Source organism: Symphodus melops (genome assembly GCF_947650265.1).
Source record: "Symphodus melops genome assembly, chromosome: 2".
Classification (NCBI taxonomy): domain Eukaryota; kingdom Metazoa; phylum Chordata; class Actinopteri; order Labriformes; family Labridae; genus Symphodus; species Symphodus melops.
In genome coordinates, this window is record NC_136692.1 from 5,361,834 (window position 1) to 5,380,770 (window position 18,937).

Genomic DNA, 18,937 nt, shown 5'->3' on the forward strand with positions numbered 1-18,937 from the left:
AACACTGACAACGCTTCAGTCCTCGACCTTCTTCAGACAAACCAGGTCAAATACGCTACCCAGCCTTTTTGATATTTCCTTGACTTGACCTAAAGAGATTTATGTGGCAACTAACCACTGTAAAGAGCAATGCTTGATTCATGCTGCATTGTCAAACTATCCTGTCAGTTTGTTGGGATTAGCAGAATCAAAGGTCCTCAAATGGACAAGAGAAGTACAGTAGATGGATTAGATTAGAGTATAAATGTTAAAGGTACCAAGAGGTAAAGCATCCAACAGTCAAACAGCTAAATAAACAAAAAGGAGCTTTGACTTCAGCGACATTCATTTCAATAAGCAACCAACATTGTTACAATCCAAGCAATGTCATCGTTTCCCAGTTTTTAATGCAATAACCTTTGACATTGAATCCACATTGTCATGAAACATACAAATATTTTATTAACATTCATTCTTGTTGCTCTAACACTAACTTTAGCTTTTGCTGTTTTCATTTAAAAACTCCTCATAATTGTGCTCGACTGTTTTCGCTTCGTCTGCCATGTTGGATTTTCAGAGTGTCTTTCTTATACGTCTTGATCCTCAATCCAGCAGGGAACATTTCAGACTGTGAGGGAAACGTGTGAATAAGCAACTCGGGAAGTTCTCCTGAAATGTTCTAGATATGTCAGGAGTGCATGTTTGAAAACAGCTTTGTAAAGGTTTCCCAGCAATGACCCTTCATGATGTTGCACAAAACCTTACATTTTTGTTAAAAAATAAACCCTAAAATGTCACGAATGACACAGAGAACACATCCTGTAAGCGTGCATCATCCAGGTCAGGAAAGTGAGACCTCCTTGAGATATCTGGGGTGTAAAGCTCGTCTCCTTCTTGTGATACAGGAGGCCATGCAGGGGGAAGCTGGTCAGCCTGGGACTCAAAGATAATGTCCCTGCGTCTCCCCCTCCGCAGTGCCCCCTCAGAGTCACAGCCACATGCACTCAGGTAAAACAGCAGCTGTAGTTTAGAACTTTAAATTTAGTTCAAACTACAATTAGGCAAAACATTTTCCAATATAAGGGATTTTACGCAGTGAGCACCGGAGAGAGCAGCACCTGTCAACCTTTGAAACAGTCAGAATACGTGGCTGTGGTCACTGAACTAAAGGTGATTTCACATATCCTCCTTACAGCAGGAGGCTATCCCTGTCAGACTTTATATTAATGTTATTTATAGATCCACAGAATCACAATCTCAACAGAAGAGCGGTGAACAACACTGAGGAACAGAAAATATGATGCAGTTGTTTAATTACGTGCACAGAGATCGTAGTGGTCACATATAGGTTCGATGCAGCGTGCAGCAGTCACAGTATAAAAAACGCTGCCTCGCTCCTATTGGCTCGAGGTGAATATCCTGCTTTGTTCTCACATCAGCCAAAACTAAATGAATAGCATTTCTCCTGCTGGATATGCAACGTATGAATAAAGTATGAAGAGGTATCTTTTTTTAGTCAACAGATTGAAGTATGCTGTCAGGGTACTAAGTTAAACATAGTTTTTTTTGTTACTCTGACATTCCTGCAGATTCACAGGTGTTGGATTCATTTTGTTGCCATGTCAGTGGACTTGGTGCACAGCAATTTCAGAAATTCTACTCTACCTTAAAACCTTTACTATATTGGCGTCATGTTGAGACTTCTTCTTCGTTTGGCACAGTTCAAAGATTTGTGAAGACAAACAATGACACGGTGCTTCTTAGGATTTTTTCTTTTAATGAAACACTGACAATAGATGACAGTTAAATCCATTTATACAACTTTATCGTTTGCTTATCTCTAAACAAACTTGGTGTTGATCAGGAAAAGATCCCGTGAAGTTAAACAGTTTACAAAATTATCAACAACTATTGTCTGACAGAGTTTTAGCATTTTGCTGAGAATATTTCAGAAAAGCATAAAATATGCTGCTGGTTACTTTTGTCGTTCTGCTGGAAGTCGATTTATGCAGATATTTGAAGTTGGAAATAATCCTGAGGCAAATTAACCCTTTAAAAAGCATTTGTGTTTTCAAGATCCTCATTGGAATTATACATTCTGATGATTAAATTCAAAACAAGATAAAATATGTTTGCATTTGTTTACATGTTTTATGCACAGTCAGGAGTTTATTCAGTTTTTAGCACTTTTTCTCCTTGTCTGACCAGCGAGTCCACGCTGTTGTTAACCGTTCTCTCCAAATTTGTCGCTGCTCCATCCGCATTCTCAAGTGCATCTTTTTGACTGAATTTTCGTCTGCCAACCTCGGTTGCCGCAGATCCTGCTGCTGCTCCGATAGCTCCGCCAATCACCCCTCCTAAAAGCACACCGAGAACCAGACCGAGCAAAGCACCCGCTATGACTACCTTGGGCACCTGTTTAGCAGTGTTCCCGATCTTCTCCCACGCTGAGCTGTCAGCCACCATTTTGACCCCTGCTTTGGCCCCAGACCCAACCTTCCCCCACACTGGACTCTGTGCCACCTTCTTTGCACCGGCACTGATGCCAGAGCCGACTTTCACCGAGCCGCTAGCCATCAGTTTAGCACCACTTTTGGCTCCAGATCCTACTTTTCCCCACATGGGACTCTTTGCCAAATTCTTTGCGCCGGCTCCGATCCCCGCTCCGAGACGCATGGAGCTGTCAGCCACTAGTTTGGCCCCTGATTTGGTCCCAGAACCAACTTTTCCCCACACTGGGCTGGCTGCTGCTGATTTTGCTCCGGATCCCACCCATGCAGAACTATCCACCACGACCTTGGGAACTCTATCTCCCACTAGCTTTGACACATGTCCAGCACTAGCTCCGACCTTTCCCCACACAGAACTATCAACTACCATCTTTTTGGCGTTTTGTGCTTTGCTGCCCACTGTCCCCCACACTGGACTGCCTTTCACCTTCTTCGCTCCTTCACCAACCCACACAGAGCTGTCTGACAGCAGCTTGGGTAAAGTCTCTGCCCTGGACCTAAGTTTCTCCATAATGGAACCGAAAAGTGATGGCGATATGTTGGAAAGCTCAACAGGAGGAAGGCTCTCAATGTTCATGGTGCTTACACTCCTCTCCGCCTCATCCCTAGTTTCCTCAATCTCATCCTCTCTCACTTCCTCTTCTGCCTCGGCCACAGGCTGCATATAGGAATAAAGTACCCGCCCCTCAGAGCTGAGCTGGCCAACATTTTCTCCCGTTTCTTCCTCATGTCTCGACCCCCTCCTCTCCCTTGCTATCTCCACTTGTCTCTTCCACACTTTGTTCTCTGCCTCCTGAAAAGCAGGACAAGAGTAACACTGTCCCCCGGCTTCCTTCACCGTCTGCTCCACCTTCTCCAGCAGCTCCGCCACATTCTTGCTCACCCTCCAACCTCCTTTAGATTCCATCACATGAAATCTGTCCCCGCATTTCTCCACCAGCTTTAACAGATCCTTTCGCTGACTGGCAATGTATTCTTCAACACTGTCATGTCCCAGCTTCCCGCTCTCCCTTAGTCGATCTGCATAAGTGAAGAGGACCACAGTGTGTCTCTCGACTGCCTCAGGGCCAAACACAGACTCAAGGGTAGTGAGAGCCTGCAGCTCAGTCTTTGCAGGCTGGTCTAAAGGAACGCACATGAGGAAGGCGTGAGGACCGGGACTGGACAAAGTAACGCAGGACGAGATCTGTGCTCGCACCTCCTTCGGAGTTCGCTCGGAATTGAACCAATCCGGGGTGTCCACCACGGCCAACTGCAGGTGAGAGAGGAGACACATGCGGCAATTTAACAGGCTGATCAGCGGGGCATCTGCCACATCGTATTTTTTTATAGCATTATGTAAGAAGAGCATGTCAAGAATTTGAAATGTGCAGATGTTTGTAAATGCAATTTTTAAAAAAAAGCATTTTCCTAACTCACCCGTCTTCCTTCAACAACGGCTCTCTTTTTCTCACACTCCTGAGTGATCGCTGTGAAGCTTTCCGGGCGGGACTCAAACTCTTCCCGCCCGAGTATGTTGTTTCCAGCTGCACTCTTGCCTGCTCCAGATCGCCCGAGCAGTACCAGACGTAACTCAGGAGACGATGAGGAGGAGGAGGAGGAGGAGGAGGTGAAGGTTGGCGAGGAGGGAGTAGAGGTGAAGACAGGAGAATCAGGGGCGGAGGTGGGAGACACCTCAGGTGACCTCTCTTCAGAGCTGTTGATTCTGTAGTGCACTGGAAACAATCAGGAGAAATCAAAGTTTAAAGTATGTACACAGAGGAAGTGAGGCAGTTTAAAGCATCAAATAAAAAGACAGTTAAAGAATATGACTTACAAGTAGTGACAACTTTTGGAGATGTGTCACCTTCGGATAATTGTGAGAGTATGGCTCCCTCTACAGGAGACAGATGGCAAATACAACACAGTTCACCTTCTGCTTACACTTGTTTGATTGCTTTAACAAGACAGTGTTGTGCTGTAGAATACTGTGAGGGTGAAATAAAATACCTGAATTGAGTTTGAAGCTGGGCGTCCTCTTCAGCACCCTCTCATACTGTGGCTCTGAGTCCGACTGTGGCTCTGGTGTCGGAGCTGAACGAAGCCCATTGGACACTTGCCTCACATTCACTCTTGCATCTATCTCCTCCCTCTCTTCTCTTCTCCTGTTTTCCAAAAAGGTGCTGTTCTCCTCTGCTCTGTCCAAAGACCTCTGTGTGTCTCTGTGTGATAAACTGGTTAGCGTGTCGATCTGTCTCTTCTCCTTCTGAGCTCTGTAGCTCTCCATGAGTTCTCTCTTTCTGTCGTTCACCCGTTTCTCCAGCTCTCTCTCCTCGACGGATTTCATGCGATACACTCCATTTCTCTGCACCATATTTTCTACCTGTTTCATAAAAGGAGACACAGAAAACTTAATTAGAATACAAACCATGCTGGCATTTATAATCCCCTCAGTCAATCGTAGTGGTGGAATGCATTTCCATCCTGACAATTAAAAGTTACGATCAGTCAGATTCAAACTGACCCACATTACTTCTGTGTGTAATTATATGATTGTGAAACAGGGCGTTGCAGGGAGAAACATCAACATGCATGCCGAGCAAACTCCTCAAACAAAACAAAGAGCTCAAGCTTTTTTTTTAAAAATTCTTTACCACTTCAAGGATTTCAATATAACGGTGAGCACTTCAATGCATGAATTTCTCACCTTCTCCAGCAGCTCAGAGACCTGCTGTCTGTCCTGTAGCTGGCGATTATTGATCACATGGTACCTCCCCCCGCAGCTCTCGATGATCTGCCTCAGGCCTGGGTGTTCTTTCTGCAAGTATTCCTGAGCACACAAAAAAAAGGAGCTTTATAATGCTTTGCCATTTCCCTGTTCTACAAACAGCAGCTTTTTGGACACAGTATAAAGTAGGAAAAATCGAATACGTTAAGTTTCATATTTCAAAAGTTGTACACAAAAATAAGACCGCCTGTTAAAGATTATGATTTAAATAAGATTGTTGACTGGCAAAGTCAGTCAGGTCAGTTACCGGCCATGCAGTGCAAAGAACAGGCAGGACAAAAAAATAAATCAAAATGATAAGACTGTGACGCTGACCAAAGACGGTTTTTCCATTTTCAAAAGCTTCTCCATAAAGTGCACGGCACCAAAGTGATCACAAGGAGTTTAAAATGAGTAATTAAGAATAAATGAAACGTATCAGAGGCAGATGATTAAACTGTCGTACCTCTGCTGACCTTCCCATCAGGTAGTCCCCACAGGTCAGCAGGACCAGGGTGTGATCCATCGCCTCCTTCCCAAACGACTCCTGCAGCTCCGCAGGCACACGACCCTCCATCTGGGAAAGGAGAAGGGGAGAAATATTGCTACTTTAATTCCTAAGCTATAATTATAAAGATTAGAACCAATATTGCTTTAGTGTGCTATACAAAAATTTAATGTATAAAGTAACACACAGGAAGTACATTCTCATCATTTTTTTAACCCAATAAGATGTCCATGACGACTGACGCTGAAACCAACCTCGGTGAACTGGCTAACAGGCACCAGAAGCAAAATAGCATGTGCACCAGGTGCCACCAGTGTCATCCCTCGCTCCGTCTCCTCCCTGACACTGTCCTCCATCTTGCCTCCCGACCAGTACCATCTCGGCGCCTCCACCAGGGTCACACTCCGGCCCTCGGACGCGCCCTGCCTCAGCTGGCAGGTCCTGGAGGCAGTGGGAGAGATGGGAGACAGCTGGCCCAGGATGGTGTCTGCTGATGACGTCTTTCCACATCCGATGTTTCCCACAAGAAGTAATCTCAACTCCGGGGTCGAGGAGCCGTAGACGCTCCCTCTCAAGTTTTCACTCATAGCTGCAAAGACGGGAACAGAGGGATGGAAGTGAATATCAAATATTAAAGGTTCGGTTGAGTAGGAAGTTACATCAACAAACTGAAAGCAAACAGTGTGGTGGTTTGAGTACAACCGTTTGATAACAATGATCCTGTTTAGTTTCCATGAATCCCCTTGTTTTATTCTAGCATTTCACTTCATAAACCAACAAGAAGTGACGACAGCTGCACCTGCAGGCTGTAACGTTTTCTTTTATCTCCTTGTTTTCTCACTTCATCCGCTTTTTCACATTGTTCCCGATACGCCACACCTCGTCAGTCCTGCCCAACGACATTCTACCTCGACTTTTATATTTGGACTGGCGTGCACGAAACACATCCACCTCAAAAGGCACACATATGAACACAATGCACTTAATGCTAACACACAACAGAGCATTACTTCAGGAAACCTGCAATAAAGTGAAACTCAAACGTATAATTACACAACTTAAGTATTTAAGTCAAGTATGAAATAAGCTGACAGTCACCTGTTGTTTTGTCTTTTTGACTCAGTAATGTTTTGCTGAGAGCGAGACGTGGCCGGTAATAAACACTGAGGTGGACTTCCAAACAACATTAGAAATATGTCCAGTACACTTAATAATTACATATGACTAGCAGTTTCAATCATACGTGAATATTCTGATACTTAGTACCGTAAACACCATCGATATGATTAGATATATATATAGAAGATTTAAAACGTACTTATACTTACTCAAATGTTAGAGGTCCTCTAATCGTCGCCTCTGTGTGCTCCCTTTGTTCAGCTGGGACTAAATTCGGTCTCTCACCCAGACAACTTCATGACATGTCGACACCCAGTTGACAGCGTTAAAAGCTGCCTACGCAGGACAGACAGGATCGGAGTCTCCCTCACTGAGCTACCTGGTCTCACCACTCCCACTTTTTAAGGACATGCACATACGAACACACTCTCGGATGGGTTTTTGCATGCACAACGAGTTTTGTTGTCTGCAGGTTGCTGCTTAGCATTCCTCTGTGGGGTGGAGGAGGCGTGACCTGGGGCACATGTGAATCATTCGACACGAAGTTTAATCCGCCACACCCTTGAAGTGTCAAAACTCATGGACAACGCTCCAATGAGCCGTCTGTCAGGGTTTGATAAGTCACCTAATATATGTGTAAGCATTTTCACTGCTGTAGTCGTCCTTAATCAGGCCAGATCGCATGTTACAGACAGCCATGACAAGTTCACAGTGTAAGAAAGAGAAGCAGTAGTCTGGTTGTGTTGTCAGACTTATAGATAACCATATTTGAGATTTAGCTTACATTGTTTATGAAACCCTTGAAGCATCAAGCTTCGATCCTTTAGAGCCAGTGACTGTAGAGCAATTACAGACACAGAATAGACCGTACATTATGTAATTATCTCGACATAACAAGACTGATTCATGACTTAAGTGCTAACCTGTGGTCAGTTGGTAGGTCATTTCCTAAGTATACAATAAGTGGGACAAGTGCATGGGTTACGTAAACTTATATCTTATTAACGGAGAGCAAAACGTCACAAACTCATACATGAATCCTGGTTTCTGCCGATGTCATCAAACTTGCACACATGCATTTAAACAACAAGTATTCACAGACATTAAGAAGTGTCTTCTGTGACTGTAGGCTTTATGCTGTCAAACACACGGCGACATTATTTAAAGCCTACGCAGGTCTTTCACCTCCTATTTGATATCAGAGTACAAATACAAGATCAGAGACTTGAGTCCTTTTGATGTCCCGTCAGGCAGGGCCTCCTCTTCTTTTAAACTGAACACTCACTTGAACAACGTGCCCTGACCAACTGAAGTTAACTTCACTCTTTGTGATCCAAATTAAATGATCTCTCATGTGCAATTAAACGTGTATAAAGAACTACAGAGATCTCGTACTTCCTCTTTAAATGTGAACTAACATTTGGTATCTTTCATTTGATCAAAAAGAGCTGAAACCTGTTTGTGTGTCCATTGTCATCACTCACAGCCCGGGCATCAAATAGTTAATATTTTCCAGAGTGGAGGCCTTAGAAGAGGAATAAAACAGTTGGTAACACACAACTTTCTGTTGGAACAATTGAATCACTCATGTAAAGGATGTTGCTGCGTCTCTCACCAGTGTGTGCTGCGTGCAGATCCTCAGCTCGGGTATTTGTGAGGTGAGGGAGATCAGAGGAACCAGGGCACACAGCAGAGAGTCCAGGAGCAGGGACAAGCTACACGACATACTCACGCTTTTCTGCAGACGCACGACAAATTGCAATTATCACCTTGTGGTGCATCAAAATCGTGCATAGATTTGTACCCCTGAGCCTGAACAGGACCTGACATTGATCCTGTTTAGTCTTTGGACAGAGGGTGCGCATCAATCAAAGGAGAGCCTCATGTTCGTGTTCACATTGTCCAGGTAGTGTTGTTCATTCTTTACATTGTGGTGGGACAAAAAGCTTTATAGTAATGAAGATTTACTTCCTTCATTACTAGATACTTGGATGCATATTTTACCAGCTCTTTATTGTTTCTGATGCATGTTTTTTTCTACACTCTTGTATTTTTATCTATTTTAATTTTTGCACTGTGTGATTTTCTTCTGCTATCCTGCTTTGCGGCTGTGAGATGAATAAAGGATTATGTTATTTTCTCTTATACACAACATGTAATGAAAACGTAAACACTTACTTTTTAATTTATGGTCATTTGGACCCCCCCAAAAAACCTTTGAACATTTCAAATATTTTCTTTTTAAATGAATCTATTTCTGTCTCAATTTCCTCCTGATGCACAAATGTGAAGACATGAGCGTGCTCCCTTGGTGTCACAAGGGGGCGCCCTTAAGGCTACAAGTCAACAGATGTAAACACAGCCAAAGAACGTAGCCAGATCCGTATTTTTTCACTTAATTTCTCCTACACTGAGTCTACTCACAGTTGTCTCCTGAAGATGTTGTCCAATAAGGGACAAGGATTCCCCCAGCAGATGCAGGTGAGCTGCAGCACTGACAGGATCATGGTCAGTGCTTCCAGGACTCCAGCTTGTGGATCTGAGAGAGTCCCAGGCTGAACCAGTGGGACTGCACATGGATGTTATGGGACAGCAGGTGTCAATCATTGGGCTTGGTATCATGGGCTTTACTATAGATCCCAGTAGAGGTACGACTGGGGAGGGCATGTGAGTTACTGGAGTTGCAGGAAGGCTGGTAGTGGTAAGATGACAGTCTGCCACATTGTGCTGGTTATCTGGGCATACCCAGAACTCAAAGGAGCTTTGAATTTTCTGGGATAGAGAGAGGTTGAACATCACAAACATGGATGGTGAATTATCAATAAACATAAGATAAATACACAAGATAAAAAAAACCATTGTATAGTTACCTGGTCAATGCTGCCCTCTGCTGTGCAACACGAGTACAACAAATTGTCTTGCATATCCTGGAAAGGGCAGGGTCTTAATCAAACGCTGAAACAATTCAAACAACTTTCATAACATCAATCATGTGTTACCATCTGTTCTCTCACCTCTACACTTCTTAATCCCCAACCGTCTTGTGACACACAGACAGGGGAGGAAGGTAGGAGGCCGGAGGACTCCGCTCTACGAAGTTGAACCTCATCTCCACCTGAAATATGTCATTTCTTCTAAATAAACAATACAAGTGAAAAAACACAGATCCAGAGTATATCACATACTGTACATAAACGTTAAAAACAACTTACCGAAGTGTTGCCTTTTCTCAATCAGCAAGCTTTTGGGTTCCTGTAAAGATGTCAATAATAAGAAACCACAACGAAGAATTAATACCCAAAAAGCAACAATGGTGCGAGTGATTCTTCAGTTCAGTTAGGACTGAGCATTAAATATATTTAGTCAGTTCATCATATTTGTGGTTTAGGACAACTTTTAAAAATGAACTTCCGCCACAGCTCTTCTTGGGCTAACATACTTCACATTAACAGCAACATGTCCTATTTTTAAATAAGAAGTAGAAATAGAATTGATTACAGTCATAAATCCAGCTTGGTGTGAGAAAATCTGAGGTTTTATTTTTAGGCCTTATCGTCCAGCCCTAGTTTAAGTGTTGTTTTTAAGTTAATAATTGACTGTATACATGCACTGCAAACTGGGTTTTGAACAGTGTGTACTAAACTGCAAAGCCTGAACATGTTCATTTGACACACATACTTTCATAAACTGGAAAAAGCTGACACAGAGAGTGACAAACCTGAACAGTTTAAAGTCCATATAATAACACAGCACAATATACAGTCGATAGCAATATACCATGTCAGAGTTAACATTACACAGACTTTATCTCACACCTCAGATGATGACCAATAAACCTAGTTGCAGATGACAGAGCTTCTTAAAAACAACCAGCACAGGAAGGAGTCAGAAAGCTCCAGCGAGACTTGTGGTATGGACATCAACTTGATGAACTTTGTTAGACCGACTCGTTTCAGCTTGTGGCCTTCATCAGGGTCAGGATGACCAGTCTTAGTAAAGTAAATGAGCTCCCGAGGGACTGCAGATGTAAACTGGCTCTGGTGCAATACATCAAATGGCAACATTAATGTTTAATATAGTAAATGGTCCCTTTGCAAATAAAAGTGTTGCAGGAGCTTTTTCAGCTCTCCCTTAAAGCCTTTTACTCTCCATGCACCTGCTCAACTACCAGTGTAGACCCAGAGCCCACCATGTGAAGTGTCTTGGTTCTACATGCCGTAACATCTTCTGGTTCCTCCAGCTCCTCCACGTCCATGATCAAGTCTTTGTAGGACCTTTTCTTCTCCCTCTGGCTGCGTCCTCTCAGTTCCTGCCTCAGTATTATTCTAGACACGGAGATTCAGATGATGCAAGGTGAAAAAGTGTAACACAAAGTTGTTAATGGAAAGGAGAATTACTAAATTACCGGGGAGTGATCTGCCTACTCCAGAATTAATTAGGGATGAGTCATATCTGGCTCTAATTTAATGTTTTGCTAGTATTTTTATCAGACAAAAGGGGAGGGAATACTGCAAATCCAAAGATATGTCTAGCTAATGGCCTATGGTAGAATGAGCTATTGCTGACACAGGTGTGAGGGTTTTGCAAACACAGAACTGTAATACATATTTACAGTGCAGTCAGGCTTCGTCGTTAAAAACAAACACAAAGTTAAGTTAATATTGAATAGTTGACTTTGATCAAATACAGCATGAGGCTTCCCCATTGTTCTTCCTGTTTAAGTCAAAAACAGACAGATAAAGGGCAGGGCACTGAGGACAGGATTAACAAGTTAGCTCTGACCGATAAATGTACTGTAGGTTATTTCGCCATCGTGCAAAGTGTGTACAATGTCACAAAGTGTGGAGCCGACATTTCCCGGTAACTGAGAAGGTTGACGGTACTGAGGATAAAGCGCTCGCTCAGTTTCCTCAAAGAACCGCTCGGTGTGTCGATGGACCGAAGAACAAGCAACAATTTAGATAAAGCTCAGAACATGTAGTACAAGCTCGGCTAAACGTATTGAGTCATTTCTGGCCACGGACACGAACAGTGTCAAGGAAAAGCTGCTTACTCACGTTTAGCGCTGCTGGAGTCACACTGCTGAGTCATGTTAGACTGGAGGAGTGAGAGTCAACTTAATTAATGGATGACCGAGAAACTATTGTGTGTTATGTCATGCTGTAGCTGTCTCAGCAGATTACTGTTCAACACACAAGACCTTTCATTTAATTCACAGTGGTGAAACAGTGGTACAAGAAGTCAGGTTCAGTTTTTACTGCCAAGTCAATTTACTCATACACAGAACTTAACTTAGCAAAGGACTAATGCAAAAATAGTAAGAAGCTATATGAGAGAGAAGTGCACATGCTGACAACTGAAGTAGAATAAGATCAAATATAATAAGCAGTTTAAAATTATTCCACAGAATATACAAAAATAAAAAATGTACCAAAGGTGCAGGAGCTGTGCAGTCCTGGAGGAACATGTGCATTGTTAACAGTGAATGTATCTTCCACAATAAATGTCCTCACAGTGTGCAGTGTAGACAGAAAGTTTTAATTTCAGCGGGTGTTAATGTTTGCAAGTGTTAAACTTTGCCTTCACATAAGGTTCTCTGACTGTGTGGCTGGATGAGAATCTGCATGGAAAAGCTGCTTACTCACGTTTAGCACTGCTTGAGTCACTCTGCTGTAGGAGGTGTACAGGTCGAGAAGATTGCAGCTATTTAGCTTCTCTGCAGAGAAGATGACATACAGCAGCCTGCCTTTGTCCTTTGCTGTTGCTGCAGCGTACCAGACAGTGATGGAACTATCATGGTCTTTGACGGGATGTATTTTTTCAGCTGCCAAAGGATCCTCTGCTATCCTTTCCTATTCCTGATGATCAGCTCCCACTAGAGGTCCTTGGTGAGGATGGTCCCCCAGGAAGCTGAAAGACTTCACAGAGTAGTCATCAATGGTGATAGGGGTTAGGGTTCAAATGTCAGGCTTGAGGGGAGCCAGTGCTGATGGTCTTGCTGTCCGACATGTTTCCCCAGCTTCACGTGCTGTCTCCTGTCAGACAGGAAGTCTGTGATCCACCTGCAGGTGGAGTCAAGCACATTCAGCTAAGAGAGGTTGTCCTGCTGATCTGGCATCAAATTGAGTTTAAACCGGAGGATCCACAAACAAGATCCTGGCATAGGTCTATGCTTAGAGATTAAATGGAGGGCCAGGTTGACAGCATTGTCTACAGACCTGTTGGCTCTGTAGGGGAACTGCAGGTGGTCCAGGGGAGGGTCTGGGATGTCTTTGAGGTGGGAGATCACAAGGCGTCAAAAGACTTCCTCACCACAGAGGTCAGGGTGGAAGGTCTGAAGTTTTTTGGGGGACAGGGATGATGGTGGAGGACTTGAAGCAGGCTGGCATGTAGCATGTCTCCAATGAGTTGTTAAAAAAGTCAGTGAAGACAGCCAATCAGCACAGGGCTTTTGAGCTGGTATATTTATTTTCTAATGTTAGAGGCCAAATAATTCTTCATTTAATCCATGTGTCTGTTGCTACAAAGACAACAGAACAAGTGAATGCTCTGTGGTAAGAGAAGTTAAGACAAGGCTAGTCTGCAGGAGGTTGAACCAGCTCATGTTCAGCTTAAACACCAGTTTGGAAAGCACAAGTTGGAGTTCATAAGTAAAGAAAAGCTCCAGGCTGATCCACCTAAGGATGAAAAGTCAGTCTTGCAGAGGTTTAATGAAAGGAACCACAACATTTTCTTTGTGTTTTTTAGACGCAAGAATTCGGTCTGATGTCGAATGAACCCTATAGTTCTGTGAGCGCAGTGGAAAGGCACAGGAGGCTTTCCCAGTCTTAAGCGTTGGTGATAGCGGTAGGGTAGCTATCAGTTGGGTAAAGCTGCTGTGCTCAGAGCATACGAAGAAGTACTAGTGGCATATCAGCGACAGTTCACATTTCTCAGAAAAAGAGAAACAGTCCTACACTGAATTTTCTTGCATTTCTGGCGACACGTTTTAACTGCCGGCATGCGTCTTCCCAGATAAAGACCTTGGAGGATCTAAAGGAGTAAGTTGTTCTTGTGAAATACGGAAAAACTAGACCTAATTGACCTAAACGTGTTGATCAGAGGGGACAGAAGATTTTTAAGTTTAAGATGATTGTGTTTTCGCACCTCGCAATGTAAAGCTTTAGCCTAATGATAACTGTAACTTCTGTTTTTGTGAGGGTCAAAGTGAGTGCTTAAGATGTTAAAGAAATATTTGAAGTATTTACCAGCAGAACCATTTGAGGCTGCTTTGTCTTTGAGTAACACATGGCACACACAAAGCCCACTTGAGTGATCAGAGTTCCTGTTGTCGAGCAAGATCTACTCGGCTAAGGAAGAGTTTGACCCTTGCTACTTTGCATTTGAGTCTGATGGAGGTGTTTCACTGACTAAGAACAAGTCGAAGTCGATTGAAGAATTACAGACGTTCAGGATTGGATCATAATTACTGGACTTGGTACTGTTCTCTCCTGAGACATTTTTACTATGCGGACATAGGCAGGATAGGTGTTACTGACTGTCTTTTCTGCTCAACAACATACAGTGTCACTCATCTTAGATCTGGTGAAAGGTTACTTGTAGTGTTTTTTAGGGAATGTTGCACCACAGACATTTATACTGTCGCACATGATGCAACAGAAAGTAAACACATGTTCGATATGTGAGCCGGTACCGGCATTTAGAGTTGCTCATGACTTGTTCAGTTATAAATAAGAACAATGTTCCATTTGTTTGCACACTTTAATATGAAAAGCAGCCAAATGACAATAACTGAACAAGTCATGAGCAACTCTAAATGCCGGTACCGGCTCACATATCGAACATGTGTTTACTTCCTGTTGCATTGTGTGCGACAGTATAAATGTCCGTGGTGCAACATTCCCTATTTTTACACTTGCTCAAAACTCCTGGAAAACTCCTCAAGTGTTTCAGGGCCTGGGGGTTTCAGGTGATGATCTTCATTCAGCCACATTATTCACTCCAACTTTATCCTGAGTTTTTCTGCCAGCTTCCCAGTATTTTTTCTGCAAAAAGTCCAATTGAGCACAACAGGACATAATCGAAGAATTCACCTCGAGCGACTGAAAGAGGTGGGGATGTTAATACCCTGCACGACCATACTGTAGATTGTATGCATGCAAACAGTACGATCTCTGTGCACGTCATTAGGTAACCTGTTTATATCACAGGCACTGCATTATGGTTTCCATTTGCCATTGATATTGGGATTCTGACAAACTGCACTTAGCATTAATATTAAGGCAAATATTCTAATGATAGCGTTGTATAGCAGACTGGTGCTTTGTCCTCCTCTTCCATGTCATACTTTTGTCTTGCCTAAGGAGTCCCGCGCAGCCCCTGCCGTTTCACCAGTCAACATAATGTGCTTTGCCATTCATTAATACTGTGAATACTGCCCTTGACATTCGCATTAACAAAAAGGCCAAAAACTGTCATTATAGTGTCCAACACTGTCGCTTTGTCTGCAGACTTGGATTTCTGTTGCTCTTCCAGCTGTGAGCGATACAAGTGCAAGTCAGAGAGATCTCAAGAGCAGATTGTCCCAAAATGTTCAAGACATTTTTAGGAGTGCATGTGGAAAACAGCTACAAGGTTAATATATTGTCCAAGAAAATCTACTGGCAGCTCAGGGGGAAATGAAAAGTCTCTGAGTGAACTCAGTCCTGGTGATCAGATCTTGACACTTCTTCTTTTCAGATCTCCTTTCCAGGTTCAGTTCTCTGGTAATGAATTCTAAACGATCAGACTAAACTCATCGCCTGATCTGACAAAGCTTTATTTTACTGTCACAGTGTGTAATTTAGCTTTATGTGCTCTGATTTTACCTCATTTCCTCTTGTTGCTGCAACCTTGACTTCTCATGTAAATGTTTGCAGACTTATCAGTCCAGCCACTTGGTCAAACTTGTTTATGTGTCTGATGAACTCAAATATGCTGGTGTATTGTCTTTTCACAATCATGTGGTTGTTTTTCTGAACCATTAGTCACTCACTGTTCAAACACTTCCCCCCTCTCAGGCTTCATAAACTCTGCAGTCATGACTCCCCCTCTCGTCTGGCTCTACTCTGGAATTTCAAAGCTGCCTTGTCACGTTTAGCGATCGGCCCTCCTCCTTCTGCTTTCCCAGGACGTGACTAAAACTTCCAGGAAGTCCCATTGCCTCCTCCCCACTTCAGTCAAACTTCTCTCAAAGCTGCTGAATCATGTTAACTCTCAGGCCCACGTGAAGTTGCCGTATCATGTTTATCTGAGGTCATGTTAGGTTCCTGTCTCCATGCAGCTGGAGGGGAGGAGACAGTGGAGGCCTGTATAAAAGGAGCAGAGGACTGCTGGTACACAGATACACTGCACTGCACATCCAGAGCTGAACAGGGAATCACTGCGGATAAAAACCAAACTAACAAGCCTGCAAGATCCTTTTCCTTACTGGTAAGTAAAACTGTATTATGTTTATTTACATTTTAAATGATAACACCACTTTGTTACATTATTCCTAAATACTTTAAGTCTGTTTGTGGTCATGTTTTTAAAGATGGATTTCTTTTCCTAAGAAAACGTATTTTTCTAAATGTTTTTTTAGTGCTACGATGGAGACAGACAAGAAGATATCACCAGTGCAGATGAGCGACAGGTGAGAATCAGAAGCTGTGATTTATTGTATTTCCAAATCTTTCTTTCAAATGCGCTCACATTTCAACGCCATAGATGCTCACACATCGGGACACTTGTTAAGCTCAGTTGGTGAAGAAGGTCTTCGACTTCAGCTCATTATGTCCTTTCAGTTGTCCTAAACGTTTCCATGATTCTGCTCAAATTTCATTGAAAATGCTTCACTTACAAAGTTGTAAATAGAGTTGTAAAGATAAGTATCTTTTTTATATATGTATAAGTATCTGTATCAGCATCCAAAAGAAGGTTTCTGGTACAGTATGTGCTAACGTACAGTTTTTTCAGTGGCCTACAAAAGATAAACATCCATAGGTTCAGAATATGACATGGTATTTACATGATGCCTACTGTTCTTTTATGTCCATTGATTGTTCTTCATGGTTTAAACGCCCCTGTTTTAGTTGTGAAGATCTTTATGATGATGGGGTTTTTTTGTTTTTTTTTTGTTTTTTTGCAGTGATCTGTCCGAACAAATCAAACAGGTGACAAAGGACAGTCATGAAAGGGCAGAAAACACAGAGCTGATGCTAAGCTTTCAGAGAGGAAAGGTCACCCTGCCACAGTTCAAGGTAACAAAGACATGCCGTTTTCTATCTCTCCAACAGTAGTATTGTTTGGATATTGGCTGCAGCTGTTGTGTGCATCCTAACCGCCTCGTCTCCTCTTCAGCTCCTCTTGTGCTCGCTGTACGAGGTCTACCAGGCCTTGGAGGAAGAACTGGACAGGAACTCAAACCACCCTGGGGTTGCACCCATTTACTTCCCCACCGAGCTGGCCAGACTGAAGACCCTTGCCAAAGACCTGGAGTTTTTCTATGGCCAAAACTGGAGAGAGAAAGTTGTGGTCCCCGCAGCCACTAAAAGATACTGCCACAGAATCAGACAGGTATGTTTATATGTGTCAAACATTTATAACACACACACTTCTCTCTGCGGTTTGGGACTGGAATAACACTCTCTCTTCTTCTTTTCTGCAGCTTGGAAGAGAAAACCCAGAATTTCTGATTGCCCATGCTTACACCCGATACCTTGGCGACCTCTCTGGAGGGCAGGTCCTTGGTCGGATCGCCCAGAAGTCTCTGGGGCTGAAGACCAGTGACGGTCTGTCCTTCTTTGCCTTCCCTGGCGTGTCCAGTCCGAACCTCTTCAAACAGCTGTACCGCAGCAGGATGAACAGTGTGGGGCTGACGAAGGAGGAGAGAAACGGTGTGCTGGAGGAGGCCGTCCGAGCTTTTGAGCTTAACATTCAGGTACAGAGAGATGAAGCGTACACAGACAGACACACAGATACAGATACACGTGTGAGACGGACATTTCGTCTGACATTCTTTGACTGATGTTCTCCTTGTTGGTTCACAGGTCTTCGATGATTTACAGAAGATGGTGAATGTCTCAGAAAACACTCAGCAGAAATATCAAACTAAATCCACAGCGGTGAACACACTGCAGATCTCAAACACTTTGATCAAAACCAGCCCACTGCTCACCATGCTCCTGGGACTTTTTGTGGCTCTGGCCACAGTCACTATGGGCATCTATGCATTTTAGAAACAATAAGTAGAAATGCTATAAATGGACCCGTTTCTGTTAGGTTTGACAAACTATTTGCTTTAGTACTGTAAAACTACTGAAAACCCAGACCTGGTTCAAATCTAGGAAGATTTCCAGTCTGTAAATAAGATATTACTGCGTCTATTTTTCTAATTGTGCTGAGAACCTCTTGATATTGTGTATGAATTGAAGCTTTGTAAAGATTGTTCAACTTTGTCTTCCTGTTATCTAGTGTGCGTTTGGAGTATTGCTGTTGTGTGTGTGCTGTAAATAAATCATCTTTTTATGAAAATCTTGATTTTGAAATGGTTCTTTTGTGAAGTATCGGTGTCATGCAGGCTGTTTACTCGTGAAGTGGCAGGACACAGCTGATGCTCAGTGTCCAGCTGGATGACATTTGCGCTGATGTTTTGGCACATAAACCTTGTCCCAGCTGTCCATCTGGCCTGTGGTCGACTCATGTTTCCTGGTTTGACCCCCCCCACCAACACACACACACACACACACACACACACACACTTGCACAAAATTGAAAACACATTTTCTAGATCATCATTTTTGACCCTCCTTCATAAGACAAACCCAGACTACATGATTGTATTCATCACATGACGGATTAGCAGTGGTGATTCTTGAATCTGTTGGGGCCCTCAGCAGAAACACATTGGTGGGCACTCCAACCAGCATTCAGTAGAACAATGAGAGTGAGTGCGGTCAGATGGGGCCACCTTAGGGAGCTTTCCTATACTGACTGTCTTAGCAAAACGTGCACATATTCAGCTACTGCTTTGGGGGCCCCTTCTGGTCTGGGGCC

General features: G+C 43.2%; 2 protein-coding genes across 3 annotated transcripts; one reads left to right on the forward strand and one right to left on the reverse strand.

Annotated features, from left to right (window-relative positions):
• Positions 1 to 1,776: 1,776 nt before the first annotated feature.
• On the reverse strand, positions 1,777 to 12,167 carry LOC306819818 (uncharacterized protein). Of its 2 annotated transcripts, none has more exons than XM_079337387.1 (14): positions 11,920 to 12,167; positions 11,079 to 11,187; positions 10,075 to 10,114; positions 9,877 to 9,977; positions 9,733 to 9,789; positions 9,287 to 9,634; positions 8,478 to 8,600; positions 5,998 to 8,387; positions 5,702 to 5,812; positions 5,176 to 5,298; positions 4,479 to 4,851; positions 4,306 to 4,365; positions 3,909 to 4,204; positions 1,777 to 3,741 (listed from the first exon to the last, which is right to left on the reverse strand). In XM_079337387.1, exons 8-14 carry the CDS (start codon positions 6,328 to 6,330, stop codon positions 2,149 to 2,151), a joined length of 2,889 nt encoding a protein of 962 aa, XP_079193513.1. In that variant the 5' UTR covers positions 6,331 to 8,387; positions 8,478 to 8,600; positions 9,287 to 9,634; positions 9,733 to 9,789; positions 9,877 to 9,977; positions 10,075 to 10,114; positions 11,079 to 11,187; positions 11,920 to 12,167; the 3' UTR covers positions 1,777 to 2,148. The 2 variants fall into 2 exon arrangements, with proteins under 2 accessions (XP_079193513.1, XP_079193514.1); XM_079337388.1 differs by having other exon boundaries at positions 11,052 to 11,187.
• Positions 12,168 to 16,030: 3,863 nt separating this feature from the next.
• Positions 16,031 to 18,415, forward strand: hmox1b (heme oxygenase 1b). The gene is made up of 6 exons (XM_079338314.1): positions 16,031 to 16,333; positions 16,485 to 16,535; positions 17,031 to 17,142; positions 17,243 to 17,458; positions 17,550 to 17,822; positions 17,932 to 18,415. The coding sequence occupies exons 2-6, from the start codon at positions 16,492 to 16,494 to the stop codon at positions 18,118 to 18,120; spliced, it is 834 nt and encodes a 277-aa protein (XP_079194440.1). The 5' UTR covers positions 16,031 to 16,333; positions 16,485 to 16,491; the 3' UTR covers positions 18,121 to 18,415.
• Positions 18,416 to 18,937: the final 522 nt, after the last annotated feature.